Source organism: Fusarium falciforme, chromosome 2, assembly GCF_026873545.1.
Source record: "Fusarium falciforme chromosome 2, complete sequence".
Lineage (NCBI taxonomy): Eukaryota > Fungi > Ascomycota > Sordariomycetes > Hypocreales > Nectriaceae > Fusarium > Fusarium falciforme.
The window spans coordinates 2,321,592-2,348,418 of record NC_070545.1 but is presented as its reverse complement, the minus strand read 5'-3'; the positions used below and the strand labels follow the sequence as shown (position 1 = coordinate 2,348,418).

General features: G+C 52.7%; 12 protein-coding genes across 12 annotated transcripts; 6 read left to right on the top strand and 6 right to left on the bottom strand.

Moving 5' to 3' along the window:
* Positions 1 to 612: 612 nt before the first annotated feature.
* Positions 613 to 1,520, top strand: NCS54_00267800 (Hypothetical protein; the record flags this gene model as incomplete). Its single annotated transcript, XM_053148272.1, has 4 exons — positions 613 to 708; positions 769 to 964; positions 1,032 to 1,191; positions 1,244 to 1,520. The coding sequence occupies 4 exons, from the start codon at positions 613 to 615 to the stop codon at positions 1,518 to 1,520; spliced, it is 729 nt and encodes a 242-aa protein (XP_053004247.1).
* A 436-nt stretch (positions 1,521 to 1,956) lies between these two features.
* Positions 1,957 to 2,682, top strand: NCS54_00267700 (N-acetyltransferase domain-containing protein; the record flags this gene model as incomplete). The annotated part of the gene is made up of 1 exon (XM_053148271.1): positions 1,957 to 2,682. One exon carries the CDS (start codon positions 1,957 to 1,959, stop codon positions 2,680 to 2,682), a length of 726 nt encoding a protein of 241 aa, XP_053004246.1.
* A 166-nt stretch (positions 2,683 to 2,848) lies between these two features.
* On the bottom strand, positions 2,849 to 3,960 carry NCS54_00267600 (Glycoside hydrolase family 43; the record flags this gene model as incomplete). The annotated part of the gene is made up of 3 exons (XM_053148270.1): positions 2,849 to 3,443; positions 3,497 to 3,614; positions 3,666 to 3,960. The coding sequence occupies 3 exons, from the start codon at positions 3,958 to 3,960 to the stop codon at positions 2,849 to 2,851; spliced, it is 1,008 nt and encodes a 335-aa protein (XP_053004245.1).
* A 1,811-nt stretch (positions 3,961 to 5,771) lies between these two features.
* NCS54_00267500 (Cysteine dioxygenase) lies at positions 5,772 to 6,786 on the bottom strand (the record flags this gene model as incomplete). The annotated part of the gene is made up of 3 exons (XM_053148269.1): positions 5,772 to 5,893; positions 5,953 to 6,205; positions 6,262 to 6,786. 3 exons carry the CDS (start codon positions 6,784 to 6,786, stop codon positions 5,772 to 5,774), a joined length of 900 nt encoding a protein of 299 aa, XP_053004244.1.
* Positions 6,787 to 7,532: 746 nt separating this feature from the next.
* On the top strand, positions 7,533 to 8,926 carry NCS54_00267400 (Hypothetical protein; the record flags this gene model as incomplete). The annotated part of the gene is made up of 4 exons (XM_053148268.1): positions 7,533 to 7,669; positions 7,724 to 7,962; positions 8,014 to 8,729; positions 8,780 to 8,926. The coding sequence occupies 4 exons, from the start codon at positions 7,533 to 7,535 to the stop codon at positions 8,924 to 8,926; spliced, it is 1,239 nt and encodes a 412-aa protein (XP_053004243.1).
* Positions 8,927 to 9,390: 464 nt separating this feature from the next.
* NCS54_00267300 (TRNA 4-demethylwyosine synthase) lies at positions 9,391 to 11,765 on the top strand (the record flags this gene model as incomplete). The annotated part of the gene is made up of 2 exons (XM_053148267.1): positions 9,391 to 9,442; positions 9,499 to 11,765. 2 exons carry the CDS (start codon positions 9,391 to 9,393, stop codon positions 11,763 to 11,765), a joined length of 2,319 nt encoding a protein of 772 aa, XP_053004242.1.
* A 321-nt stretch (positions 11,766 to 12,086) lies between these two features.
* NCS54_00267200 (Mitochondrial import receptor subunit tom20) lies at positions 12,087 to 12,828 on the bottom strand (the record flags this gene model as incomplete). The annotated part of the gene is made up of 4 exons (XM_053148266.1): positions 12,087 to 12,203; positions 12,257 to 12,357; positions 12,411 to 12,656; positions 12,768 to 12,828. 4 exons carry the CDS (start codon positions 12,826 to 12,828, stop codon positions 12,087 to 12,089), a joined length of 525 nt encoding a protein of 174 aa, XP_053004241.1.
* A 680-nt stretch (positions 12,829 to 13,508) lies between these two features.
* On the top strand, positions 13,509 to 15,623 carry NCS54_00267100 (Exocyst complex component EXO84; the record flags this gene model as incomplete). The annotated part of the gene is made up of 3 exons (XM_053148265.1): positions 13,509 to 13,691; positions 13,746 to 15,217; positions 15,269 to 15,623. 3 exons carry the CDS (start codon positions 13,509 to 13,511, stop codon positions 15,621 to 15,623), a joined length of 2,010 nt encoding a protein of 669 aa, XP_053004240.1.
* Positions 15,624 to 16,558: 935 nt separating this feature from the next.
* Positions 16,559 to 17,984, top strand: NCS54_00267000 (Serine/threonine-protein phosphatase; the record flags this gene model as incomplete). Its single annotated transcript, XM_053148264.1, has 7 exons — positions 16,559 to 16,717; positions 16,888 to 16,929; positions 16,987 to 17,092; positions 17,151 to 17,684; positions 17,738 to 17,810; positions 17,860 to 17,909; positions 17,962 to 17,984. 7 exons carry the CDS (start codon positions 16,559 to 16,561, stop codon positions 17,982 to 17,984), a joined length of 987 nt encoding a protein of 328 aa, XP_053004239.1.
* Positions 17,985 to 18,785: 801 nt separating this feature from the next.
* NCS54_00266900 (Hypothetical protein) lies at positions 18,786 to 19,901 on the bottom strand (the record flags this gene model as incomplete). The annotated part of the gene is made up of 2 exons (XM_053148263.1): positions 18,786 to 19,784; positions 19,851 to 19,901. 2 exons carry the CDS (start codon positions 19,899 to 19,901, stop codon positions 18,786 to 18,788), a joined length of 1,050 nt encoding a protein of 349 aa, XP_053004238.1.
* A 626-nt stretch (positions 19,902 to 20,527) lies between these two features.
* Positions 20,528 to 21,898, bottom strand: NCS54_00266800 (RNase H type-1 domain-containing protein; the record flags this gene model as incomplete). Its single annotated transcript, XM_053148262.1, has 2 exons — positions 20,528 to 20,951; positions 21,009 to 21,898. 2 exons carry the CDS (start codon positions 21,896 to 21,898, stop codon positions 20,528 to 20,530), a joined length of 1,314 nt encoding a protein of 437 aa, XP_053004237.1.
* A 503-nt stretch (positions 21,899 to 22,401) lies between these two features.
* On the bottom strand, positions 22,402 to 23,932 carry NCS54_00266700 (Oxidored-FMN domain-containing protein; the record flags this gene model as incomplete). The annotated part of the gene is made up of 7 exons (XM_053148261.1): positions 22,402 to 22,438; positions 22,489 to 22,585; positions 22,639 to 23,137; positions 23,211 to 23,424; positions 23,483 to 23,579; positions 23,629 to 23,697; positions 23,770 to 23,932. The coding sequence occupies 7 exons, from the start codon at positions 23,930 to 23,932 to the stop codon at positions 22,402 to 22,404; spliced, it is 1,176 nt and encodes a 391-aa protein (XP_053004236.1).
* Positions 23,933 to 26,827: the final 2,895 nt, after the last annotated feature.

Below are 26,827 nucleotides of genomic sequence, written 5' to 3'. Positions count from 1 at the left end.
GTAAAGGGAATTGCATCTCACTTCCGATTCACTCCGCATTGTTGAGCCAGTGGTGTAGCTTATGGTCTTGACTTGGTGATGGGTTGGGATGCTTCAGACCAAGTATCAGGTCAGAAACACTAATTCATCATGCAACATGGGAGCAAACCATGAGAAGCAACCCTCAACTTCTCTGATAAGTTTATTTGCAAAGGCGAGCACACGGACTTGTTCAGGCATCCTCATCCAAGATCACCAAGATCCGTGGCAGACCACTAGTGCGGCTCATCCAGTCTCTTCCTGTGTCCTAACAACCCAATTAATTCCCTAGAATTCCATTAACTCGACCATTTTCGGCTAGCGTTGCCGTTTTGGAAGCTTAACCGGGCGACTAAGCAGACTTTACGTAACTCCATGTGTAGGCCGCCGGCTGAGAGAGCAGGCCGACGGCGGGAACCACCTCCGGCCGTGACTGGGTATCCGGCTGCTCAAGATTTATTTCGTTCCCCCGAAATCATTCATCTTCTATTCTCTCCGCGACTTGTAGTATTTCACCAGCAACTCTGTTCTCCTCGTCGTTCTGTCTCTCTTCTTTTGTCCTCTCTCCGTCAACTCGACAATCCTTTCGCAACCATGGCCCACTCGGTATCCTCGACGAAGAACAATGAGAGCATCCAGATCACAGCAGAAGCCTATTCTAGGCCGCTGGGGGAGAGAATCGGAAACCCGGTATGGAGAGGCATGCCAGGAGCAAGTGTCGCAGACAACTAATAGGGTTAACCCTTACAGGCTCCTCTAGCGATGGGCGGTTTCGCTACTACACTACTCACACTTTCGCTTTCCATGATGGGCTTCCGGGGCGTGTCCCTTCAGACAATCTTTGTCGGAAACTTGTGCTTTGTTGCCTGTGTTGGACTCCTCATTGCTGCGCAGTGGGCAATGATCAAAGGAGACACGTTCACATTCACGGTTCTTACAGCTTTCGGTAAGTCCATCATCAGCAGACACAGTTTCCATTATGGCGTGAGCATTCAGTTGATCTCTTTGGCCAGGACTCTTCTACGGCGGCTACGGCGCGACCCTCATACCTTCATGGGGCATTATCGACGCCTATGGAGGTGCTTCCAACCCTGAATACAACAACGCACTCGGATTTTTCGTCCTGATCTGGGCCGTCTTTAATTTCTTTTTCCTCATTGCTTCAATTCAGCTGTAAGCGATCGACATGCTACCCAGTCGTCATTGGCTTTGCTAACATTAAAAGTAACCTTGTGTATATTTGCATCTTTATGAGCATCGAACTGTGCTTAATCTTTGACGCCTCCTCCTACTTTTCTCTCGCCGACGGCAATGCCGCTACCAGCGCTGCCCTCATGAAGGCTGCTGGTGTTTTTGGTTTCATCGCGGGATTGCTAGGATTCTACTGCGTCCTTTACTACCTTTGCCAGGAAGTGCTCCCCTTCAGTGTCCCCATGGGCGACACTTCTGCTTGGTTTCAGGCTCGACGTGAGAGGAGGAAGCTTACAGGCTGCGACGCTTAATGTGGTTAATAGATGAGGCGCTTTACTGGTTGCCATCAATCGAGCATTGGACTATGGAACTGAAACAGGCCATATATAAAAGTGAATTTTAGTTATAGACTTGCCGCGTTCATGCATACACAAATACTAGGCACTCATGTAGTAATTATCCATTTCAATATTGTCTGCATCTTCATCTGATATTTTATGGGGTTCACGGTTGTCAGCAATACCAAAGCGGCAGGTGTGAAAAGTTCTGGGGCATTGAGTCATTCGGCAAGTTGTAACGTTCGATTAAACAGTTTTCCTTGTCAGGGATAGTCCAGGCGCTTGGTAAGCGAATAAGACTACAAAGCAGGCCATTTAATATGGAATGCGGATACTGCAAATCTTGTCTTGAATTCCAACACCCATTTACTTCCCATTCCACCGTACACATATCCTCAATTGATCGAAAATGGCCTCTACAACTCAACATGCTTCAACAAACGACATCAAATGCCCCGTGGCCTTGATAAAATCGAACCTGATTTTGATCCCCACGCCAGTTGCCATGTCATCACCATCTTACCGCGCTTTTTACACCTCTCTGCACGCCAATACCTCTTTTTGTGAAATGGGTTTTGGGGAGCATTTCCCCGCCAGATCCTGGACCGATGAGGAGACTTACGAGATCATCTCGACTCGGGATGTGAACCACGATTGGAGAAACAGAGGCGTGGGCGACTTTGCTGTGGGGTTATTAGAACCCCAGGATCACAAGCGCATTTTGGGAGACAATGCCGTCACCAGGAATATTTCAGTGCCTGGCCTCGCCGAGGATGAGCAAATTCGAGTACTGGATACTGGCAGAGAATCATTGGCGCTCGAGGAGATTGAGTGGGTAGGCTATGCCGGTGTGCGACAAGCGCGGAACGTCGACCACATCTCGTCATGGAAGGACAAGGCCGAGATCCGTTACGGCGTTTCACCCAATCACTGGGGAAAGCGCATAGCGAATAGATCGGCAGAGGTGGTGATGGATTGGGCTGCGGCGGAGAGAGGGGTCACCAAGTTTATTGCAGAGACTCAGCGTACCAACACTCGGAGCGGCAGAGTTCTTGAAAAGCTTGGATTTGTTCAACTGGAGGAGTCAAAGTACTGGAAGGAGCCAAGTGAAGTGGAATGGGAGCGGATTATTTAGGTGCACTCAAATACATGCGGTGGATGGTTTCTCAAAAGTCGTAAAGTGTCTTCAACCTTGATACTTAGGCTTATATACATGACTGACCGCTCAACATATGGACTATTAAGATATTCCCAGTCAACAACTTGGTTTTTGCTTTAATTTAAGCAGCTAATGCAACCTCTTAGCTACGGAACTTAGCAGCAACGGCGTCGTATTCCTTTCGGGTCAATGGCGTAACAGAGCCGTGCTTCAGTCCCTTGGGGAAGTTGGGAAGGTTAGACCTCTCCCACTTGGGTGAAAGAATGTTGGAAGTTTGGAAGGGTACGTATTGCGTGTAGTCATCAAGAAGAAGATGATACAACCCAGACGTGCGGAGATCGGCAAACGACGCCGGGCCCTCGAGCGGCGTCTCGGGTCGCACGTATCCAGGGATTCGGGTCCAGGCTCCAAATAGTCCGTTCTCGGTTATCTCCTGGTAGACCTGGTTCACCGTCTCGTTCTTGAGGAATCGGACATAGTTCCCGGGCTTGCCTAGGTACTGGAACTCTTGGTCGATGAGGGGAGTGTCGGGGAGAGCATGGTAGTCCTTTGGTGCGCTAAACTTGACAAAGTCCTTGGTGGTGGCATAGCGGATGCGGTCAAGGTTGGCGACACCGGTGTGACCGGTGTCGGAGGAACTGTAGTGACGGGATGCCCAGAAGACATAGTATTGCTTCGTAGCGTCGTCCCAGACAGCAGAAGGGGCCCAAGCCATGCCAGCAGTTTCCTTCTCGACACTGCAATTGTATCAGCCAAACCGAACATGAGATTAGAAATTCTGTATACTGACATCCTCAGTGAAGGCGTGGACCAGTTCACCAAGTCCTTCGAAGACCACACGACCAAACCGCGGCTTCCGTGCCGAGTAGCCCAGTCCCAGTTGAAGCCCTCTGCATTGATATCAAGGTCTATCATGATGTCAGCACGTGCTCTAACAGCCAAGGTCCTGCATCCCTCACCTGTTGCAATGATAAAGTACTCGGACCGTGCAGCGTTGGTGGTGAGGAAAATGTCTCTCACTCCCTTTGTGCCCACATTCGAGGTCAAGACAGGCTTTCCGCCATTCAAGAACTTGAAGCTCGATGCACTATCGCCTTCGGAAAGATGCCACTGAACCTGAGGGGTAGGATCACTGAATGTCGAGATGAGATATCCGACATAGCTGGAGTCCTGACGAGCACTCAGGTCGTTGACGGCACGAGCGTCGACGAGAGCAACCGAGGTCGCAGCAGCCAAGAATGATAGAAATCTCATCTTTTATACCTTGGCTTACAAGTTGAGCCAGAGAAGGGAAACGGTCAACATAAAGGAATGGGCAGCCCGGCCTCAGTGACGAGAACGGGTTCTATATAAGCAACCGCCAGAGCCAAGCACGTCAGTCAAACCTGCCCTCCTGCGTCGTCTATGTTAAACAACAAGCGGCCGAGTTACCTCATCGGGACGATCTCGGTGCAATAACCTCCGGGATACTAAACCACATCACATATAGACTAAGAGTCACCCGATTATGCCTAAGCACTGCCCTCCAACCATAAATCCCAGTCAAACAAACCCATTTTGCTCCATCAACAAGCTTCACCGAGTCTTCCATGTGAAAGATCTCCCGAGAGTGCGGGGACGGGCCTCTCTCCACAAGTTCAACCCGGGGTTCCATGCAAACCATGTTTTTGCTCCCGCAATTTCCCCTCAATGAGAAATCGGCATCCACGTTTCGGACGCCGATCCGAGGAGGACCTAGCTTCGCGCACCCATGCTCCCGCCGAAGCGCTCCAGTGAACGGATGGCGCATAAGTGGATGAGGGGTTAAACAGGCCACGGCGCACGTATTCGGCCTGCCATTGTGAATGACCTCAGAAGCCGCGGGTTTGCCTCTTTGCCAAGTGTTTGACGTCAAATGATTGGAACGCATCATCTGGGTCCAAGTACTGGCCTGGCCGAATGTTCCATGTGCTCTGAGTGCATTCATCGTGCGTAGGTAGGAGATGCCTGCATCGCTGGTAATGGAGTGTTCCTCTGCTTGACGCCTTCGTATAACTTCGTATGGTTGAAGATACAAGCCAAGAAATACGATATGAAGAATAGCCAATGTTGGCAACAGAAGGCGTATTCTTCCTCCCTAGGGACTGTTAACTACTAACAGTGTCCATTAAGTCGAGAAACAACATAGGCCAGGACCAACGAGCCAATCAGCAGAAACTACGGGCAGTGTGAGACGAGACACTCAGCAAGTCAAGGACCTTCCTTGCGCATTGGCCAGAGCAATTGTCAGTGTAAAGTTGCAAAGACCTAATGGCCCAGACATAGTCATGAACGGGGCTTCTCGTAGAACGCTACAGATCACTTTGGCGAGGAACCCGAATGACTTCCCCGGTTTCCTTGAAGAACAGTTCCCAAGAAGATAATGTTCGAGAAGCAGTGTCAGAAGCCGACCCAATGCCAAGCACCCTTGACTCGTGTGGGCTTGGGCAATGAATTGCGCGATCAGAGCGGCTGGGGCACCCGGCTCTCGGAGAGACATATCTTCAATTCCCTGCCTCAACGGCATAATATTTGAGTAAAGAAGACTCAGGATACAAGGCCCTTACACTTCCAAGACTTGAGTGGCCTTTTCACGCCTTCTTTCTGCTCATAACAGTCTTCTATTCCCCGTCATCAACGGGACTCGGGACGGCTCGGTATCGCGACATTCACAGTGTTTCACAGTGCTTCCCGCACCTATTCCCAAATGGGGCATAGCCCAAATTGCGTGCTTGATGGCGATGAGGGCCTGATCAAGAAGACGACCAGCAAACGACCAGCTTCCCTCTTTCATCCTCCCTCTTCAACGCCTCTGCACCAGCTGCGGGTCTTTTTTATGAATCTCAGCAGTTCATTCTGTGCTAATATTGTGTTGCCGACATACAAAAACGGACTCATCCCTCTCGCTTGCTCTATCTACCAATCTGGCCATACCAACGGCAACAAATACGAAAGGAACCGGGAACCAAACTCATTGCTTTCTTCGCTAATCACACGGGGTCATTTCTCATCAAGGCTTTGGCTGTTGAAGCCGCGCCTGTCGTTGACTACTCCTTGAGCAGCCGCCCGTACGCCGAGAAGTAGTGACAACCCGGCACGTGGCTCCTACGCCCCGTCTTCTCGTCAAAAATGTGGCATCCCTTCTTTGCTACATTGGGCGGAGTGTACACTGCAGAGTTGCAGGTCAGTTAACTGCGACAAGTGTCGTGGGCTGAGGGGGAAGTTTACAGTGCAATGAGACAGCAAAGTCGCTGCCCCTATTGGACACTCTGTGGAGTCCTAGCTCGTCGGCCATATAGGCGACAGCGTTTTCCTTATATGTCTTTTCGGAGATGACCTCCATCGGTTTCTCTTGTTCGTCCTCGTCAGGAAAGGCATAGCGAGTCTCGGTCAGGTTGCCCTTGAGGATCTTCATGAGGCAGTGGGCTCTGCCGTGGTCGTGGATAGGGCTCCCCTTTCCAGGAGACCATACAAGGACAAGCTGTGCAAGGCATCAGTCACTGCTGGGCTAGGTCTAGTTGACCGAAAAAGACTCACCAGGTTGCTCTTGCCATTGCCCTCGTCGACAAGGTTGCGGGTGTAACCCCTAGTGTGGTCGCCAAAAGCATATCGGGACCACTCCATGTCGGAGCCATCATAGTCTTGCATGAGACGAGTCAGGAAGTCGACATCAACATCATCAGACGTCAGACCCGACGACGGGCCGAGAGCCTCTTTGAGGCGCTGCACGAGTTCCTCAAAACGGTTCTGCTGGAACGGGCCAACATTAGGTACGTCGATAGGACCGGTGCTCAGGGCACTCGAGGTTGAAAGGATGCCGATGGCCATGGTTGCTATACTGTTGAGGGTTGATGATGATGCTCTAGGTTCGGATCTCGTTCTAGGATTGAAGGGCGGTATCTGAAGAGAAAGGGACAACACAGCTTGTTGGGAACACGGGGCGGGGGTCAACGACGTGTGTGGCCTCTCCTTCCTTGGCTCCCATCGGTCAGATCCGGCTCTCAGCATCCGGGCGATAGTATCACCGACGTTTGGCTGTGGGTCGCGGACGGTTACCGACATGATTGCTCAAAGGCCACACGGGCTGTATCGGCGACCCAGACTTGGTCCGGTGAGCTCGCCTGGCGATTGTGGTTGGACGCGGCAACGCTAGGTAGGGCTGTGGTATCTTGCTGGTATTCCGTGGTATCTGAGTGGGCGCTACCTTTTTGGTACAGGGCGGGCAAGCGAGCGCTGCAGCCGGACGGGACGGGAGATTCAGGGGTGAGAGGACGAGTTGCCACAGATGACGACGGTAACTGGGGCCATACGGAGAGTTTCCATCTACGAGCAATTGTTTGCGGTTAAAAAAGTTGACAGTTTTTCCCACTCTTTGCAAGTCTAGAATATGGCGAAATACCCGCTATCCGCCCTCCGTACGCCTATTTCGGAGGGACCGGGGACTCAGTGGGTTCATGTTGGGTTTAGACCGGTTGTCGGGGGCCGAAATTGACACATGGAAACCCGCGAACCATGTCCACATGGCGTTCCAAGGCAAAAGCTATTTTCGCCGCCTGCTCCGTTTTTCCTTTGTATAAAAACTGCTTCCTTTGGCAATAAACAACGGGCAGGACGCGAAAAAAGGCACCGAGAAGACTCCATTCTTGAAAGAACTTTTCTTTTCATTACCCAAACCCCGGTCTCTCGCTCAATCGCCGACTGAAAGACCCTTGTCCGTCTCACAATCTTAGCTTCCGCTGCTCGCGCCCCCGATCGGCGACTCACGTCACATTCTCACCAGCGAATGAGCAAGCGGTGCAACACTCATCATGTCTGACGTCTCGTCGACTCAATGTTCCAACGGGCAGGCTGCGTGTAACGGCTCTGCCCCGAGGCCATGCGAGTCGACTCTGCCTTGTAAGGAGAATACTGGTTGGCGAAGAGTTGTACGAAACTTTACTCCGTCGTAAGTGTTTATCACCATCTGATCCAGTGTAAGCCTCTAACAACGGCATTCAAGATGGTTTGCAGTCAACATGGGGACGGGCATCGTCTCCATCCTCCTCCATAATCTCCCCTACAATGCGATATGGCTGCAGTACATTTCGTATGTCTTTTTTGGACTCAATGTCCTTCTCTTTACAGTCTTTATGGGCATCTCCGTTGCCCGTTATACGCTATACCCTGAGATTTGGGGGGCAATGGTATCTCATCCCGCCCAGTCTCTCTTTCTGGGTTGCGTGCCCATGGGCTTTGCAAGTGAGTCAGCTCTAATTATTATTGAGGAGAAACACGCTGACACTGAAGAAGCCATCATCAACATGATGGTGTTCTGCTGTAAGCCCTGGGGAGACTGGGTCATCTACCTCGCGTGGGCCTTTTGGTGGGTTGATGTTTGGCTGTCTATCGGCACTTGCATTAGCATGCCCTTCATCGTGATGCATCGCCATCGGCCTGGCCTTCAGAACATCACGGCTGCCCTGTTGCTCCCCATCGTGCCAGCTGTAGTCGCAGCTGCCACGGGAGGGATTGTTGCCGAGGTGCTTCCCAACCGCCACCACGCTCTGACCACGGTCATCACCTCGTACGTTCTTTGGGGAATTGGCGAGTCATTCTCAGCCTGTGTCTTGGCTTTGTACTTCCACCGACTTACCATCCACTCAATCCCTCCCAAGGAAGTCATTGTCTCGGTTTTCCTCCCCATCGGTCCTCTTGGTCAGGGAGGCTATGGCATCCAGCAACTCGGAAAAGTGGCCATGCAGTTGATCCCGGAGAGCACTGCATTCACCACAATTTCGGCCCGCGCCGGTGAAATGCTGTATGTCTTGGGTGTGTTTCTGGCCATCATGATGTGGGGATTCGCCCTGGTCTGGCTGTCCTTCGCACTCATCAGCATCATCACGATGCAAAACTTTCCCTTCAACATGGGGTGGTGGGGATTTACATTCCCGCTGGGTGTGCTGGCGACTTCCACGAGTGCGCTTGCACAGAACCTCGACAGCGACTTTTTCAAGGTCTCCACAATGGTATGAACATTTGACTCTTGTAGTTGAAGTTGGTGCTAACTGAATTATAGATCATCTCTCTGTCGGTTGTCTTGTTGTGGATAGTTGTGGCGACGAGGACACTGAAGCTGGTCATAACTGGCGAGATGTTCCATGCGCCATGCCTCAAGGATCTGCGAGACAAGTCTGAGGCTGCGGGATCGGACAGAAGAGTCTAGGTGACTCTTTATTCCATTTTTGATGCCTGCGCATGGATTATAAGTCTCGGTTTGCTCACCTCTTTAACAAGGGAATTGTACTGGTTGTCAACTTTAACAGTCAACAATAGAACCGCTTTCAAGAATCATTGCAATATGAATAAAATAATTACATGTTTAAAAAAAAATTCGGAATATTTATGTAATTGGATTATTGATAATAGTGCTCATGTTTGATCAAAGTCTTGAAGCCCTATCCTTGTTCCTGTAAGCAGCTCCTCCATCAAATCGCAGCCACTCGATTGGCGATGCGCAATGACGATAGCCCAGGGTCCCCACCAAAATTCTCCCGGGGCGGGGCAAAATGGCTTTTTCCCCAGAGGGAAGGTTCACGGCAATTGTCATTGCTTCACAAACCTTCCTCCGACTCGAACTTGAAGAGTTAGAAGGCCTCGCAGCTTGATCGCGGCAGGCAGATCTTCAGGATGGATTGGGCAAATTATTCGGCGCCCTCGCGGCTCGACTCTTTTGTTGAAGGTAAGATTTGATGCGTTCCGCTGCGTCGCGCACATGGTTGCTGACTCGAAATACAGACTTGGTCGATGTCTGGCACATCCACCGAACTCCCATTCTCGTCGCCGCTCTCGTCGTCCTCGGTACTCTTCGAATCTATCTAACCTTCATTGGCCGAAAGACGGAACTGGTTGCCTTGACTGAGGCTTACAAGGAGCCTCCCAAGCCAAAGGCAGTTGTCGAAGCCAAGGCCCCCGCCGTCGAGACGATCGATGAAAAGAAGGATGTCAAACCCCAAGGGCCTCGAAGAATCAAGGGCGGAATAGCCAGGAAGCCGTCCAAGAAGAATGAGCAAGAAAAAGATCTTGCGCGACCTATCATGGTCCTCATCTTTTTCTCGTCCATCACCACCAAGACAGACAAGATTGCGCAGGCATATCTGAAAGAGTTGGAAGCCAAACAGGAGGAACTTGCCAAGCAATCTGGCCGTCAATTCCTCAAGCCCGAGCTAAAGGACCTCACCGAGATCGACTTTGACGACTACTTCATTGCCCCTCCCAAGATGCATGGAGATGTCGACTACTTTTACACGTTCCTCATTCCCAGCTACAACATCGATACCATCAACGACACCTTCCTTGAACACCTGCAAGAGACTCACCACGACTTCCGAATTGATACTGCACCCCTCTCTGGTTTACTAGGTTACTCCGTGTTTGGCTTCGGCGACAAGGAGAACTGGCCCACTGAGGGAGAAGGCTTCTGTTTCCAGGCAAAGGAGGTTGACAAGTGGATGGCCAAGCTGACCAGCCGGAAGAGAGCTTACCCCGTCGGTATGGGCGATATGAAGAGTGACCACGAGGAGCGACTACAAGAATGGACCAAGGGTGTCGAGGAAGTCATCGAGCATGTCGCCCGTACTGGAAATCTTGGAGAGGGTCTTCCAGGCAGTGGAGCCGCTGAAGAGAGTGATGTCGAAGATATCGCCGAAGATGAGGATGACGGCGAGGTCTTGTTCGAAGATGACGACACCAGCGACACCAAGAAGAATGGAAGACCCCTGGATGATGTCGAGGACCTGGGACGCATGATTCGAAAGGATGATGGTTCAATGGTTCAAAAGGCCCCCCTTGCCGTCGACTTCACCACATACAGCTCCACAAAGAAGATGGTACCTCAAGGACCGAAAGAAATGGTTGCCAAGAACTCGCCCACATACGCCGCTCTCACGAAGCAAGGTTACGCAATCGTGGGATCCCACTCTGGAGTCAAGACCTGCCGATGGACAAAGTCAGCCCTTCGTGGCCGAGGATCCTGCTACAAGTTCTCATTCTACGGTATCAACTCGCACCAGTGTATGGAAACCACCCCCTCGCTCTCTTGCTCCAACAAGTGCGTCTTCTGTTGGCGCCACGGTACAAACCCCGTTGGAACCACCTGGCGATGGGTCGTCGACCCCCCGGACATGATCTTTGAGGGCGTCAAGACCAACCACTACAAGAAGATCAAGATGCTACGTGGCATGCCCGGTGTCCGAGCCGAGCGCTTCGCCGAAGCCATGCAGATCAGGCACTGCGCGCTGTCGCTTGTTGGCGAGCCCATCTTTTACCCCCACATCAACGAATTCCTCGGCATGTTGCACGCGGAGCGCATCTCGTCGTTCCTCGTCTGCAACGCCCAGCACCCTGACCAGCTGGCGGCCCTAAAGGCGGTGACCCAGCTGTACGTGTCCATCGATGCCGCCGACAAGGAGTCTCTGCGAAAGATTGACCGGCCTCTACACCGAGACTTTTGGGAGAGATTCCAGCGCTGCTTGGAGATCCTTCGCGAGAAGCGTTTCCGCCACAGAACCGTCTTCCGGTTGACGCTCGTCAAGGGCTTCAACGTGGAGGAAGAGGCCGAGGGCTACGCTCGGCTGGTGGAAAAGGGTCTCCCTTGCTTTGTTGAGGTCAAGGGTGTCACATACTGTGGCACATCAACATCCTCCAACGCAGGACTGAGCATGTCCAATGTGCCCTTTTACTGGGAAGTGTGCGAGTTTGTCAAGGCCCTGGAGAAGAGGCTCAAGGAGAAGGGCCTCAACTACGGTATCGCGGCTGAGCATGCCCACAGCTGCTGCATCCTGCTGGCCAGTGACAGGTTCAACGTCAACGGCAAGTGGCACACTCGCATCGACTACAAAAAGTTCTTTGACCTATTGGAGGAGCGTGGTCCCGACGGTGCCTGGACACCCGAGGATTATATGGATCCCGAGCCAAACCCTGACTGGTCTAACTGGGGTAATGGTGGCTTTGATCCGAGGGACGACAGAGTAGATAGAAAAGGGCGTAAGATTGAAGCGTCATAGGTAGGAGTGGCCTTAGTATGGCATCACGGCCGAGAACGCCCACAGCTACTACACGAGATGGAGAATATCAGGAAATTAAAAAAAAAAAGGATTAAACTTCATGTGTGACGGAAACGCTGCCAGCATTGCCGTTCCCAAGCCATTCGTTTCAACGTACACCTGTTTACACAAAGCTCTATGGAAGCTGGAAGAGCGGAACTATGGTACATCGAAGGCCGTCAGGTCTCCATTCAGATTTTGGTGGAGCTCGGAGAGTGAGTAGTGAGCACCGCGAGGTTTTTGGGGGGTAAGTAGTTTTCAAGATTATCTTGTCTCAGACTCTTAGTCGAGGCCGACGTTGGGAATGTCGGCGAGGTTGATGCCAGCAGGAGCAGCGGGCGTCCGGATGTCGAGCGTCGAGTCATAAGCGATCATCTCGGCCAGAATATCTAATATGGGCTTCACGGGTGTCAGAACTGTACGATTCGACAAACGGTGGTTATCAGCCTTACCTTGGGGACAGTGCTGTCATAGATACGGATCAGGTCTCCAGGCGCGGGATAGACCTTGAGACCCTTGTAGAAAGCCAGAGCAGACTCAAGAGCCTTGGAAGCTACAGACGCAGGTTAGCAAGTTGCAGACAGTCAATTCGAGGGCAGCTCGTACGATCTTGGCTGAGCATCTCTCCGGCCATGACCTGCTCGTTGAAGAAGGCCTCCCGCTCTTCCACACCGGTAGGGAAGCCCTCCTCCTTGGCCTCCTCAACCCTGGCGCGGATGTTCTTGCGTTGTTGCTGGGTCGAAGCCTCGGCCTCCTCCTTGGCAGCGCGGGCCTGCTTACGCTCGTTCCTCCTCAGGTTCCGGCGGAACTCGGCCTGGTTTCGACGCTGATAGTCAAAGTATGCGGCATAACCTAGTTGAGAGGGGCAAAGTCCGAGTTAGCCAACACAGCTCTCCTCGGGCTCAATCGGATCGCAGCCTCGACATTGTACGGTCGTCCGAGGCATGATCGGTGCAGGCTTACCGACGATGGCGGCGGCGGCGGTTACGACAGATGCCGTCACCACAGTTGAGACTTGAACCATGACGGGCAATTGATTTGATGTGGCGGGCGGGACACTAGGGTGAAGCCGAGTAAACCCCAAGATCAGACGGCAATGCTGAGATCCGGGAGGCAGGACAAGACGGCGATGTCTGCGGCGAGGTCGGAGACGGAGGAGCGATTACGTCGTCCAAATGATGCTGGTAGGGTTGTCCAAGAAGTCGAGCGAGAGCGGCAGCTTTGGAGGCGTCGCGATTGGGAAACCAATTTTTTAGCAGGCCATGGGATGGGCCAAACTGAACTGCCCGGAAGCACATGATGGCGCTAGTCCTTTTCTGGACGACCCCAGCACAGCCTTGGAGCTCTTCCCCTCGGGACCACTGACAGTGGAGGCTTGGAGCTCAGGCCCCATCACTGACGGGAGGCGCGCGGCTGAGAGAGGCTGGGTACGTACCCCCACCTCCTGACACGGCCAGGCCTGTGCTTCAATACCGACAGGTAGAGAGCTCGACGATTACACATACGTACCTTCAATGAGAAGAGAGAGCTCGGCTGGCGTCATAGCCAGACATGCCTTTTTTGAACTCGAATGACACCTCGTACCCATTGTAACACGCGACTCGGTGCCATATTGTGCTTCTTTTAAACCCTCCAGTTCCAACGTCGTTGCCGTTTCCCGCGCGCCTTGCCTGATCCAACATCTCACGTCGTACCTCGCCCAACATGTCGGAGGAGCGCAGCAAGATATACTCGCTCCGCAGCGGCAAGAGGAAGAAGCGCCCGACCATCAGCGCCCCCAGACAGATCTCGAGTCCTATTCTTCAGGATGGCTCAGCCAAACCGCCGCCAGTTAACGAAGCTGCCCCTCGACCTCGACCGCGTCCACCTCCAGTGGCTGGTACAAAGGTGTGCTCTGCCTGAAACCCTCATAGCCCAACATGCTCACAACATTCTGCCTAGACCTCGGATCTTGTAAAGCGACGATACTCGACACGGTTCAATGCTCTACCTACCAACAATTACAATGCCGGTGCTCCCCCAATGCCGCCAGCGCCCTCTTTGGGTAACTACGAGCCCAGAGACCATGCCGCTGCCCGACCGCCCCCCTCACGAGCCGGAGCTGCCCCCGTCGTGGACATGAAGGCACTGCGAGACCCAGACCTGACTCCGGATCAATACGTCGCGGCCGTCCTGAGCGATGCGACCGAGGATCAGATCCGCGAGTTCGAGGACTCGCTCCGCAAGGTCAAAGTTCGTGTGGGAACAGACCTGCAGCAGAGCGTCATGCAGAACAGGACACAGTTCATCAAGATCAGCAAGGAGGCGGAGAAGCTCAAGAGCGAGATGAGAAATCTAAGGAACTTCATGTCGGAGCTCAAGGTGAACACAACGGCAATGAGGGCAGCCGCCGCAAAGGGCGACGACTCCAACATGTCTGGGGACCTCACGCTCAGCAAGAGGGACAGGCGAAGCTCCGTCGCAGACAGAAGCGCTCTCTGGAATACACAGATGCAAGCACTATACAAGGGCGTGGAAGGATCTCAAAAGTTCCTCCCTAACGCGGCAGGACGTCATGTTGTCCAGAACGCAGGACCTTGGATCGAGCTGGACAATGCCACGTACAAGTCACGCCGGGCGATGCAGATCTTTTTGCTCAACGATCACCTGCTCATAGCATCGCGTAAGAAGCGAAAGACTGATGCGTCGAATTCCGACGCGCGAGGGCCGATGATGAAGATGGTGGCGGACCGCTGCTGGCCGCTCCTGGATGTCGAGGTGGTGGACATGACGAGTACTGCAGAGTCTGGAGGGCGCAACAAGCTGGCTGATGCCATCATGGTGCGAGGAGTCGGACAGGAATCTTTCATCTATCGGACGGAGAAACCTCAGGACCCCGAGAAGAAGCAGCTGCTTCTCAATGTGCGCAAAGCAGTTGAGCAGCTTCGCAAGGGTCTTCGGTCTGAGATGGAGGCCAACAACAAGGCACGCGAGACGATAAACTACTTTGCCTCTCGAGACCCCGGTCTCCTTCAAAAGACGGAGCTCCTGGCGACTCTGTCCGATATCAAGGACATGCTCATCGAGGTGGACGGCAAGCAGCACAACCTGCGCTGGGTCGAGAGTGAGATGGACGACCTCGATATTGATGTTGCGATGCAGAGGTTCGAGGTGGCTGTTGTCCGCGTCGAGAAGCTCAAGGCAATTGCTCGAGGGCTCAAGAACAATGCCATCGCTCAGGATTTCATCAACTTTAAAGTCGGCGAGCGATGTGCCAAGTTGGCTAGCATGATTGTTCGTGAGCTTGAAATGACACACGACAACAATGCCAAGACGCGGCGCAACGTCAGCTGGCTGACCAGACTTGGATTTGAAGACAGTGCTAGGGAGTCATACCTGGCAGCGAGGACAGACACGATTCACAAGCGAGCAAGGTGAGTTGAGAGTGCGAGGTAACGTAGGGAACATAAGCTAACCAAGCTCAGGCAATGCATCTTTCAGGGAGACCTCCACCTCTATATCTGGGAGCTCTCGTTTGTGTATTTCACCATTATCCACAACACGGTGCAGTGCTTCCAGTCCTGCTTCCCTCCTCCCATGATGAGTGTGTGTGTCAAGTGGTCCAAGGAGGAGGTGGAAGCGTTCAACGTGATCCTAGCACGGCAGCTTAGTAGCACGGAGCCTGGGGGAGCAGTTTGGACGCAGTGCATGGACAGGGCCAAGGAGCACGCCAAGAAGCTGTCAGAAGTCGGTTTGGACTTTGTCAACCTGGTGGGACGGGACCTGCAGAGCAACGGTCCAGTGGAAGAGGAGGCGCCTATCGGGCTGGGGTTGTCGTGAGGAAGTTGAATGTGCTTGCTGATGCTGGGAACATTTTGGTTACCTTGTCAGCATAATACATGGCGTTTATGGTGCGAATCCGGGCTGGGACTGGAGAGCCGCGATGATTGTCTTCTTTTGCTTTCGTGAGAAACCTGTTTATAGCTGAGTTGTTCGTGGGCTTTGACGTCGAAGTGGTTGCTTGGTATGTAAGATGGTGAAGCCACATCCGCCTTGGGCTAGGCTTTGTAGATGATATGATCATGGGGGGAAGTGTTTGCGGGAAAAGAAGGAATTGATGGGCGTTGATAAAAGCAAAAAGAGGTTTATCATTTCATCTCATGATTGAGGTTTGCGTACCTATCTATGCACTCGAATTCGAGTCTCACATCCCATTGTCTGGATGTATGTAGGTTGCGCCACACGAGGCGCATGCAAGAGAGCTCCCGCAATCTCCAGTGCGCCGTCCAAGGCTGAAAGTGGAAGTGGCAAGGGGCGCCAACGCCAGTGCACCACCCACGCTGGACCTCAAAGCACAGGACAAGCACAAGCGCCCCCAGAGTCGCCCCAGCCCAGTCCAGCTGGCAACCGCCAAACACGATCCGTCCCTCCTCTCCTCCTCCTCCCATCATCATCACCTAAACAACACACCAAATTTTCCTGCCTCACGAAACCTCTCGCTCGCCTGCCGCGCCCTCCCATAGACGATTTTCCCCCTCGAAGCTGCTGCTGGTAGTCGGTAGCTAATCCCGCTGTAACCAAGAAAACCTTTCTCTTCCCCCCCAGCTTCCATTTCTTTTTTCTCCCCTGACGGACGACCGCCGCCTTTGTGCCTCGTGCCCCACCGCTCGCGATTCAGGCGTGACCGCATCAACTGTCAACGTCATTTCCTCTCACCCCCTTCTCCCACCCTTTTCAACCACCTAGCAATCCCCTCGATACCCCGAAAACCCGCCATGGACACCAATATGGAGGATGTCGGGCGCGCACCCGCCGATGCCTCCCCCGTTCTCAACCTCGAGCCCACCACCATCCCCACCCTCGACGGCTGGATCGAGAGCTTGATGGGCTGCAAGCAGCTGGCCGAGTCTGATGTTCAGAGACTGTGCGACAAGGTGAGTCGCTTCTTGGCAATGGGACGCGCTTGGGATGCTGCTGGGCGGGATGGGTGAGGCAGCTGAATCGCAGATGGCGATGGTCTTGCTCGCCGCATCCTGGTCGACGAGCTTGGGCTTCCCTCGCGTGATCATCAATCACACGCAGTGCTGACCGACTGGAATCGCAGGCACGAGAAGTTCTACAGGAGGAGTCGAATGTGCAACCCGTGGTACGTTGATGATGCGCGCCGGCGAGCCAGGTGCTCGAGCTGATCCTGCCTCGCCAGAAATGCCCCGTCACCGTCTGTGGTGATATCCACGGCCAGTTCCACGACCTGATGGAGCTCTTCAAGATTGGTGGCCCCAACCCCGATACCAACTACCTCTTCATGGGTACGCATCACATGGGCATATAGCCAAGGACTACCATACTCACTCCCAATGTGTCCAGGCGACTACGTCGACCGAGGTTATTACTCCGTCGAGACCGTCACCCTCCTCGTCGCCCTCAAGATCCGATACCCTCAGCGAATCACCATCCTCCGAGGAAACCACGAGTCCCGTCAGATCACCCAGGTCTACGGCTTCTACGACGAGTGCCTCCGAAAATACGGCAACGCCAACGTGTGGAAGTACTTTACCGACCTCTTCGACTACCTCCCCCTCACTGCCTTGATCGACAACCAGATCTTCTGTCTTCACGGCGGTCTCTCCCCCAGTATCGACACGCTGGATAACATCCGAGCTCTCGATCGCATCCAGGAGGTCCCCCACGAGGGTCCCATGTGTGATCTCCTGTGGTCAGACCCCGACGACCGATGCGGCTGGGGTATCTCCCCCCGTGGTGCGGGGTACACATTCGGCCAGGATATTTCAGAGGCTTTCAATCACAACAACGGTTTGACCCTGATTGCGCGAGCCCATCAGCTTGTCATGGAGGGCTACAACTGGTCTCAAGACAGAAATGTCGTGACAATCTTTTCAGGTATGCTCCAGGGGGTTCGCCTCTCCCGAGTCTAGAGCTAATATGCGTTGCAGCACCCAACTACTGCTACAGATGCGGTAACCAGGCCGCCATCATGGAGATTGACGAGCACCTGAAGTATACTTTGTAAGTTTCGACTTGATTGACATACATGTCGCATGCTAACCATTTCTAGCTTGCAATTCGACCCATGCCCCAGAGCAGGCGAGCCCATGGTCTCAAGGCGTAGGTTTACTCGCGTTTTCCGTCTAGAGCCACGACTCTAACACAATTGCAGGGACTCCCGACTACTTCCTCTAATCTCGTTCTGTATACCCACGTCTCACCAACATCGAGCCCTCGCGGCCGCATTCCTCTCCGCGGCAACTGCGCCAGTCGCGTAGACTTGCCGCTCGACCTCGTGCGATTCCACACAACGAAATCCCTCAAAGACTAGACAAAACCCCCTTTGGCGCAGGACCTGTACGGACATTACATATCTGCTTGTGGCAAGCTCTCGGACATGGCGGGGAAGGTGTGGTGGTAGTGGGAGCGGCTTGATGCCCTTGCTGGAGAGGATTTTGCCGTCGCCCCTACGTCAACCCCCCTTGAATCTTCATGGTCGTTTAGATACGCATTATTGAGTCCCGCGGTCCAAGACACAGAAACGAGTTTGCATGATCAAGCCTTGTACTTTGTACTTTGTTACTGCATATCCCACATCACTGTGTGAAGTCTCTACATGTCAATGGGTCATGAATCATTTTGGGAACACGGAGAGAAACTTGTGTAGTCATGATAAAGGGCCAAGATGGAGTTGAGGGTCGCTCAGTGTCAGTTCAGGCAAATGTAATAGTGTCAAGGAATTTGTACAATCTATTTGATTTGGAGCAATCGCGAGATGGTCCATGATTAATTTTGTGGTGAGAGGTTTCGTAACTCATCCATCTAGATACCTGTTTGTGTGCTATGCGCAGTCCCCTTTTCATTCTCCCCCCTGACTCTGACAAATATGCATCCGATTAATAACCCGGTGTCCGCAGATGATCCCTATTTCTTCCATCGCGGACTGGTATAACAAAGGAAAATATCAACTTGTACAGACCCTTAAAAGCTCCACCCTTAGACACTCTCGTTGTTCGCCTTGCGCTTGAGGCCTTCCTCCAGCTCTCGCTGCTGCTCTCGCTGTTGCTCTCGTGGCCGCTCATCGTCGCCAAAGACTTCCTCTTCAGTGCAGACACGATACATAGGGTTGTCTGACTTGACACTTCCCGAGTAGTCGCCAGGACCGCTGCTGCCGTTGGGAATGTGGAAACGGCGGTCGAACCGCGATAGGGCGTACGAAAAAACAACAATGAGCTCAATGACATAGTTGAAGCAGTAGAAGCAGGCCTTGTGATGATACCAGGCTGGGTTGGTAGCGGGTCGGATCTTGTAGCTGACGCCAGCGCGGAACGCAGCACCCAGAGTGAGCAGAGTCGAGGTGAAGATAAGGAGACCAAGCTTGGTGCGCATTCGGCCCTGGCCAAACTTGTCCATAGGAGCCTTCCGTGGAAGAATGAGACAGATTGCGATAATTGGCAAAGGAAGAAAGGCCAAAACGGCGAGATAAGTAATGGCAGTGAGCTGAACATCACGGAGCTGGTGCTTGGTGTGGAGGTCGATGGTGTAAAAGTTGTAGACGGCGGCGACGATCAGCATCACGAGCATAGCACCAATGCTGAAAAAGAAGAAACGGAATAGGAGCGTGCCAGGCTTGCTCCAACCAATATTCGGGTGATAGGCGCGGAGGATGCGTTGAGCAAAGACCAAGTTGACGACGAATAGTAGAATGACACCGGCGTTGGCAAAGACCTGGGCTGCGATGGCGATTCGGGCGTTGGTCGGGTATGCAGCCCACACGATGCGGAGGACGTTGGCGATGATTCGAGCCATACAGAAACCGAACAGGAGAGCCGAGAGGACGAACTTGTGCGAGCGACGCCTGTTTAACTGGAAGATGGTCATGTTGAGGACGGCACCAGTCACAAACAAGCCCAGTAACACGCCGCTGATAGGATAGTCAACTGATGGGGTAGGCCTGCCACCGAGGCCCGCTGTCGTTGGGAGATATGGAGGTCCCTGAAAAAGGCAACCAGGTTAGTCCTGGAAGTGATATCTTTGACTAGAAGGGGTACAAGAGCTCACAGATTGAGGCGGCATCCCGCCGCCTTGGCCTTGACTTTGTTGTGAAGACATTGTGAGATTGTTGCCCAGTAGTCAATTTGGCGTAAATTCTTTCGATCTTTCCTAGGCGCGTCCTAGTATAATGGATTCAAAGGTCGAGTCGACGCCGAGAATGGTAGGATAGGGCGTAGTCGATTTCTGGGATGGCGATTGAGTTCGCTGCGAGGCGTGTCGCAGCTGTATGAGGCTGAACTTGGCGTGAAAATGAAAAAGAGGCATTGTCGTCACGAATAGGGCACATGAATATATATTTCATTTTGATGACGTCCGTAGCCCTTGCAAGTCGGCGATGTGCCTGAGAATCACACGGCAGATCGGTCGTCGGGATCGCGAAAGGGCGGCAAGACGGCAGATCTACGCCCGAAGGCCTGGATTGCTTTCCGCTTTAGGCAAAAGGCTTGGTTCAATGTCGGCATGTCGGAGCTTAATGTCGGCGCGAGGGCGAAGGCAGCCCGCGCTTTTGTTGAAAGGGGTTTATGTGATTGGCTGGCTAGATGAATCTTGTTTCTGGCGACCATGTGCGCGGGAATGGCCAAGCTTCCTCGCGTGCTGGGTCCACGAGGCGAAGGCGGCCAGTGCGTCCGTCCCTTTCATGCGCGGAGCTATGTCGTTGGCCGCCCTTTCCTGATGGATACGACTCAAGAGCGAGATGCATCTCGGACATCGGGCCAATCCTCAGCCTTATTGCTGTGAGGGGTTTGAGGGGCGGCCCAACGGTCTGGGACGTATACATCTCTGACAAATGCTGCTTCCGGTCGTGGCATGTTAAGTCCGACTCGCGCTGTTGCTTGCTTCTCGGGTTCAGGCTCAGGTTCAGGCTCAGGCTCAGCTGGATGTTGAACTTCAAGCATTGGCTGATTCTCAGACACAGGTTTCATCCCCAACAGATCAGCCGGGTAAAGCGCCGCGTCCGGGATGAGGGACTGTGATGCAGCAGGTGATTCGATCGAGGCCGGTTTGCCGGAGAGCGGTTTGATTGGCGGCTGTTCGACTTGCGACGTAAACAGTTTTGCGACTCCTTCCGCCATGAGTCGGCGATGAGCAGATGTCGCTCTTGCATACCTATACAATCACACTTGTCAGCGCATTTGCAAAAGCAAACGATATCAAGAGGCTTACACAAGTGTCTCTTCTACGGGCACCTGGAGAACTTCCTTGTCATCGAGAGTTGGGATGACTTCGATCATAACGTGACCAGGTGATACAAGGTCTACCATTGCCAGTCTTGCAAGCCGTGATCCCTCGTCTGCAACTTTGTTCCCCTTGGCTTTGCCTCGCGGGACCCAGTGCAACTCCAGACCGATACCAGCTGCATCCAGCGCATCCATTGCCTTCTTGGCTGACTCGAGTAGTGCCTTGTTGACTTCGAGCGCCCCCTCGCGGGTCTTGCGCTTGAGCTTTGGGGGCTTTGTTCTTGCCAAGTTCATCAGCGCACTCTGGCTGTCAGTGAAGATCTCAACTTGGCGCAAGGGAACGCCTAGTTGTGCAGACTGCTGTACTGCATAGTCAAGGGCATATACAATGGCCTGAGTCTCTGCAATGGCGATGTTGTGGAAATGGTTCAACCGAGCCGTAATTCGTACCCAGTGGAACTTGTGTTGGAATACCACAGCTATGCCTATGAGACCGGAGGCGTGGCTAGGGGTACACTTTTCTGAAGCGTCAGTCCAGAGAACCAAGCGCGAGGCATCACTCGGTACGCCGTCCGATAGAAGTGCTCGCTCGAGTGCCTTTTCCGGTGGTTTAATGAAAATGTCGACAGATGACCCAACTAGCATCTTCTTGCCCATTCCCTTTTCTGCCTTTTCTGTCTTGTTCTTGTTCTTCCTGCCCATGCGGCCGCCTGTCGATTCTGGGGTCTCTTGGGGTTCAGTCAGGATTGTCTGTGCCTGCGTATCGGGGTCCTCGTTCCACGCCTCACGCGCGGCGAGCCAGGCACTCTCGGAACGGGAAAACACATCCTGAGCTTTGGCACAGAGGTCTCGAATAGCTTCCTTGAAGAAGGACATGGTTGCTTCGACAGGAAGGAAGGGAACAAGCTGGGCGGTCCTTGAGCTTCAGATGAGGGGAATCATGGGCCGGATGATGAAGCTATAAGCAGCGAGGAATGAGCAGGGAGAGCCGCGATGGTGGTGATGCTGATGAGGGGGAGACGAGAAGTGAATATCGAGGACGGACAATGTTTGTATCGTCTGAAGAGGCAAGAAAGCTTCTCGCGCCTGCTCCAGAGAGATGTCGGTGAGATTATGGGGGAACGAGGTTGTCTGTGCAGAACAAAACAAAAAAGAGCAGGTAGCCCGGTAGGCTACACCTGCCGATACAAGCTTCCTTTGCTGTGCAGCTGCCCGTCACTGGCAGGCAGTGCCAGGCAAAGATAGATCAAATTACGAAATTGGATCCTGGGTAGAGATGTTGCTCGGTTAATAATTTAATAATGGCATCTGATGGAACAAGTCTATTTCTAACTTTTATTTCATCTTTGTCTAGGTAGGTACGATATGTAAGACATCTATCAAAGTCTAGATTCATTGTCGTTGTATGGGGGATAACTGCCAATTATAGTCAGAAAGCAGCTAAATCAACAAATCAGACAACTTACTCGGTGTATCCCACTTCATTCTGGGTGTAAAAGAGCGACCGGTCATACTTTGCCAGTGGCCATCCGTTCTCGATTCGTGCTGGGAGATCGGGGTTCGCTGTTCCAGAGTCAGTTCCGAAATACACCAGCAACCAAAACACGGTAACATACGAATAAAGTATCTCCCAAAGGCCACGAGATCATCCGTTTCGCTCGCATGCTTGATGGCCGTCTCGGGCAGGAATCCTCCGGCAACAATGAGCTTGACTCCGGCACTGTTAAGAACCTCGCGGATGGGCGCCAATGTGTCCTCTGCACTTCGCAGGTGCTCAGGTGTATCCTGCGATCCGTTGGCTCGTGGCTCCACGGCGTGGACAAACGCCAGAGATGGCTGAGCTTTGACGATGGCCTTGGCCCAGGGGACGAAGAGGGCCAGGGGGTCGGCCTCACGCATACCCTGGAAGCGGGAGAAGGGCGACATTCGGATGCCGACACGTTCGGGGCCGATGGCATCACTGACGGCATTGAGAACCCTCAGTGGGAAGCGGAGGCGGTTCTCAAGACTACCTCCGTACGAATCTGTACGATCGTTGGAGTTCGACTGAAGCTGTGAAAGTGTCAGGTCTGTTGTTTCAGGGGGCAGGGGATTACTTACAAACTGGTCAACGAGCTATAGGTGTTACATCCCATGTTAGTCGGCCGTCCCAGCTCCACAACTCGTTCAGATGGCAGTTTACACTCACATATCCGTTGGCACCGTGGATCTCAACTCCGTCAAAGCCAGCCTCGATTGCGTTGAGGGCAGCCTGTCGGTAGTGTCCAACAAATCGATCGATATCAGACTCGCTCAAAACCTTGAAGTTGGGAGGCGGATCACTTGACTCAGCACCCTCCGGAACAAGGGGCGTTGAACCAGCGCTCCAAACAGTCGATACAACATTTGGCTTTGCGGCCCTTCTATCAAGCCAGTTAGTTCCTCCGACTTGGGGGATGTCAAGTATGGTGAGTGAATTACCCGAGAGCCCAGATTTGACAGAAGATGATACCTCCCTTGGCATGAACTGCGTCCGTGATATCTTTCCAAGCTGCTATCTGCTCCTTGGAGTAGATTCCTATCACTCGTTAAGCCATGGGACAGCAAGAATATGGCAGAGACATTACCTGGAACGTTGGGAAGGCCCCCCGCTTCTTCAGCGATAAAGGTCCCTTCAGAGACAAGCAACCCACCAGCTATCAAATTCCAACAGTTAACATCACGATAATATCACCGTATCATATTCGCTCTATCTGGTTATAACTTACGTGAAGATCGCTGAGCGTAGTACTCAGCCGCCCAATCAGCTGGTACAGCCGTTGCAGCATCTGCACGCCTTCGTGTCAGCGGCGCCAGAACAACTCGGTGCTGCAAGTTGACGGCGCCGACCTTGGTCGGAGTGAACAGCTTTGTCGCCTTTGAAACTGTCATTTTGCCTTCTGTCTCAGTTGTTGTGTGTTTGATCAAAGTTAGTAAAGAGATAGACCCTTGAAAGTGGCTGAAAAAAAAGCCGACACTTGACGAGGGGCAGCTTCGCATTCCGCATTTCCGTTCGGCTTAGCAATGCACTGCGCTATATTCAGGGCTTCTACAGTTATCAATAGTCTACGATTTGCTAGCTTGCATGCGGGTTTGCTTGTTATTCTGTGGCCAGGATTGCGTGATAGGGTAGCCCTTTCCGTATCAGAATCATCGCCGTGTTTGGCCGACCAATTGCGTTTCCACGACTGACGATGCTTAATTGATACCTCGAAGGGCACCTGAATTCGCTCTACAGAGGCATTGAGAGGGCAATCCACCCTGGCATACCGAAGAACAGATTTTATTTGCTATCGCAAGCTCAAACATGGATAGTTTATCTCTTTGACGTCGCAGACATGGACATTGAAAGAGTTGCACCTCAAAACTGCCAGCATCTATAGGGTGGCACACCATGAAATCAACGGTGCTACTCCGCCGTCTGCTCATATGGGTCTTGCACATGAGCGCGACCAAAGAGATTCTCAATGAACAAATACATTTTTACAGGCCTTGATATTAGTCTCATGCTTGCAGAAGAAACGCTGTTCGTCAGTGCTAAACAACTACGTTTGACCTGTCAGGATTACGTTGTCAAGGCATGGAGGACAGAACATTAACCCGTCTTATTAGAGACCTCGAGGACAACAAATGTGTCATCTCCCCCCCTCAAAGAATGCAGGAAAATCTCTGAAATGTATATCTGACCACCTGCGCCAAAGACAATTCCCAGTAGCATCACGGGAGGTTGATCAAGTTCGGCCCCACTGAGCGCCGACCACGGCGTCTCTCGGCACTCATACCTACAATTAGCAACCGAGAAAGAAGAGAAATAATGAGCAGTCGATAGTTCTGCCAGGTAAGACCTGCGATTTCGCTGAACCGTCTCACATCACTGCCCCTGCTAGTCAGCCGGAACCAGCCCTCATCCGCCCAGCTCCCGAAACCTCCGCGTCCTCGACCTTCCTGGACGGAACGCCGCTCCTGATATCACTGTCGCATCCCGGTACCGGACAAAATCCCACCGTTCGTGTGCCGTCCGTCGTCGAACCGCACAGTGTGCCCTGGCCCCAAGTGAAACGCGCTTCCGGAGCGAGCAGGGGACCCTTGGAGGTTGGGAAATTACACATGCAGGAACCCGAGCTTGTGCCTTGCTGATCTTGGGCAAGACTCTCGACGTCGTGGGTGCTGGCTAATCGGTTCCAGCCTCTGAAGTAATTGTGAAGGTTTAATGCCGAGCCAGCGTGGGGTTGTTGATGTTCCTATTCTGTGGCATCTTGTGTGTTTGTGCCTGAGCACAGCTGCTTCTGTGCATCCTCAGAAGGCACGAGACTGGGCAAGCAACAGTGAGGCGTTACTGATGGAAGATTTCCGTGTTACTGTCCTATTTGTTGCACTCGATTGTGTGTGGCTTTCTAAAGCCAATTGTTGACAATGCCCTAAATCCGCATCCAACGAGTTGTGAATATGCACTCCACGATCGTGATGCATGCAGGGCGTGCACACTCTCAGCATCAGCCTCCTGCCAATGAGACGGCACACAAACGTTTCTCCGCTAGAACATGCAAGAGCCAGGAGAAGCATGATCAGGTTCCTGACGAAACGCGCGAGGGTTTATTATCGAGCTTGGCTGGGGTTGCAATGTTACGCTGCGCGGCGGTGACATGGAAACGTCGGTACCGAGTTGCCAATTCGAGCAACACGAGGGAAATGCTGCAATTGAAAGGCACAGCTGTTTCCCCGCCTTGAGAAAGCAAGTCACACGATACGAGTTGAAAGAAGAAAGTGTATGCCTTTGTTGTCGAGGAAAGCCATGGGCTGATGAGGCGTTGGAGAGTTGATGATGAAGTGAAATTTGAGCTGGGGCTCGGCTGTGTCTCATCGGCCAGTCGCAATTGATAGTTCGCATCTTCAGCCAAATTCTGGTGGCTGCACAATACGACATGGGAGGGTAGCATCCGCTTCCGCACATCCATGTTGTATAATTCTTTGATGTTTGTGTGTTTGTGTTTCTGCTTGTGCATAGCAGTGTTGTGTGTTTTCTATGGAACCAATTGTCAACAACTGTTGACTTTGGGACCAACAGTAGCAGCAATTCGCAAGCCGCAGTGACTGACTCGAAGAGAAGGCTGTGATAAGACAATCGAGATGACGGCGCAGACACTAACGAAAGTTGGACCAACCGGGCCAGAACACAATGCTGTGAAAACCGGTTTTCTTTTTTATGCGGTTGTGCAGCAGAGACAAGACCTCTGAAGGCAAGGAGGTTTATTCAAGTGGGCAATCGAACGGAGCCTGCATCGGCTTCTCGAGTTGTGACTGGATCAGAGTCTCGGAGGACTTTGACTCTAGTGCACGTGGGAACCGACACGATTGGAGTCGGTTACGTTGGCGAGAGAAACAATCGACCTGAGTCGCGAGACAACTGGGTCGAGATCCGATCCATGTGAGGGGTAGGATAAGAAGATGATGACTTGCAGTTTCGAGGTCTTGGAAGAGGATGGATATGGTCAAGCGCTATCTCCATTCTCGTGAGTACCTACTCCGTATGCATCGTCGACATCGCGTGTCACCTTGTGCGACGTGTTTGCGTGTGCCGACATTGTGGCATGTATTGGTCCAGATTGAGAAATTGATCATGACAGAAAGAGACAGCCTGACAGAAAGAGACGACGACTCGCAAGCGTGGTGTTGACGGCACTGGTTCAGCTTTGTTTGTAGTGGGGGCGCCTATTAGTGAAAATAGTGCTTCCTAGAGTGGTCCGTGGTGGTGACGAGAGACGTTGCTTGAGTGGAGGAGGGGACATC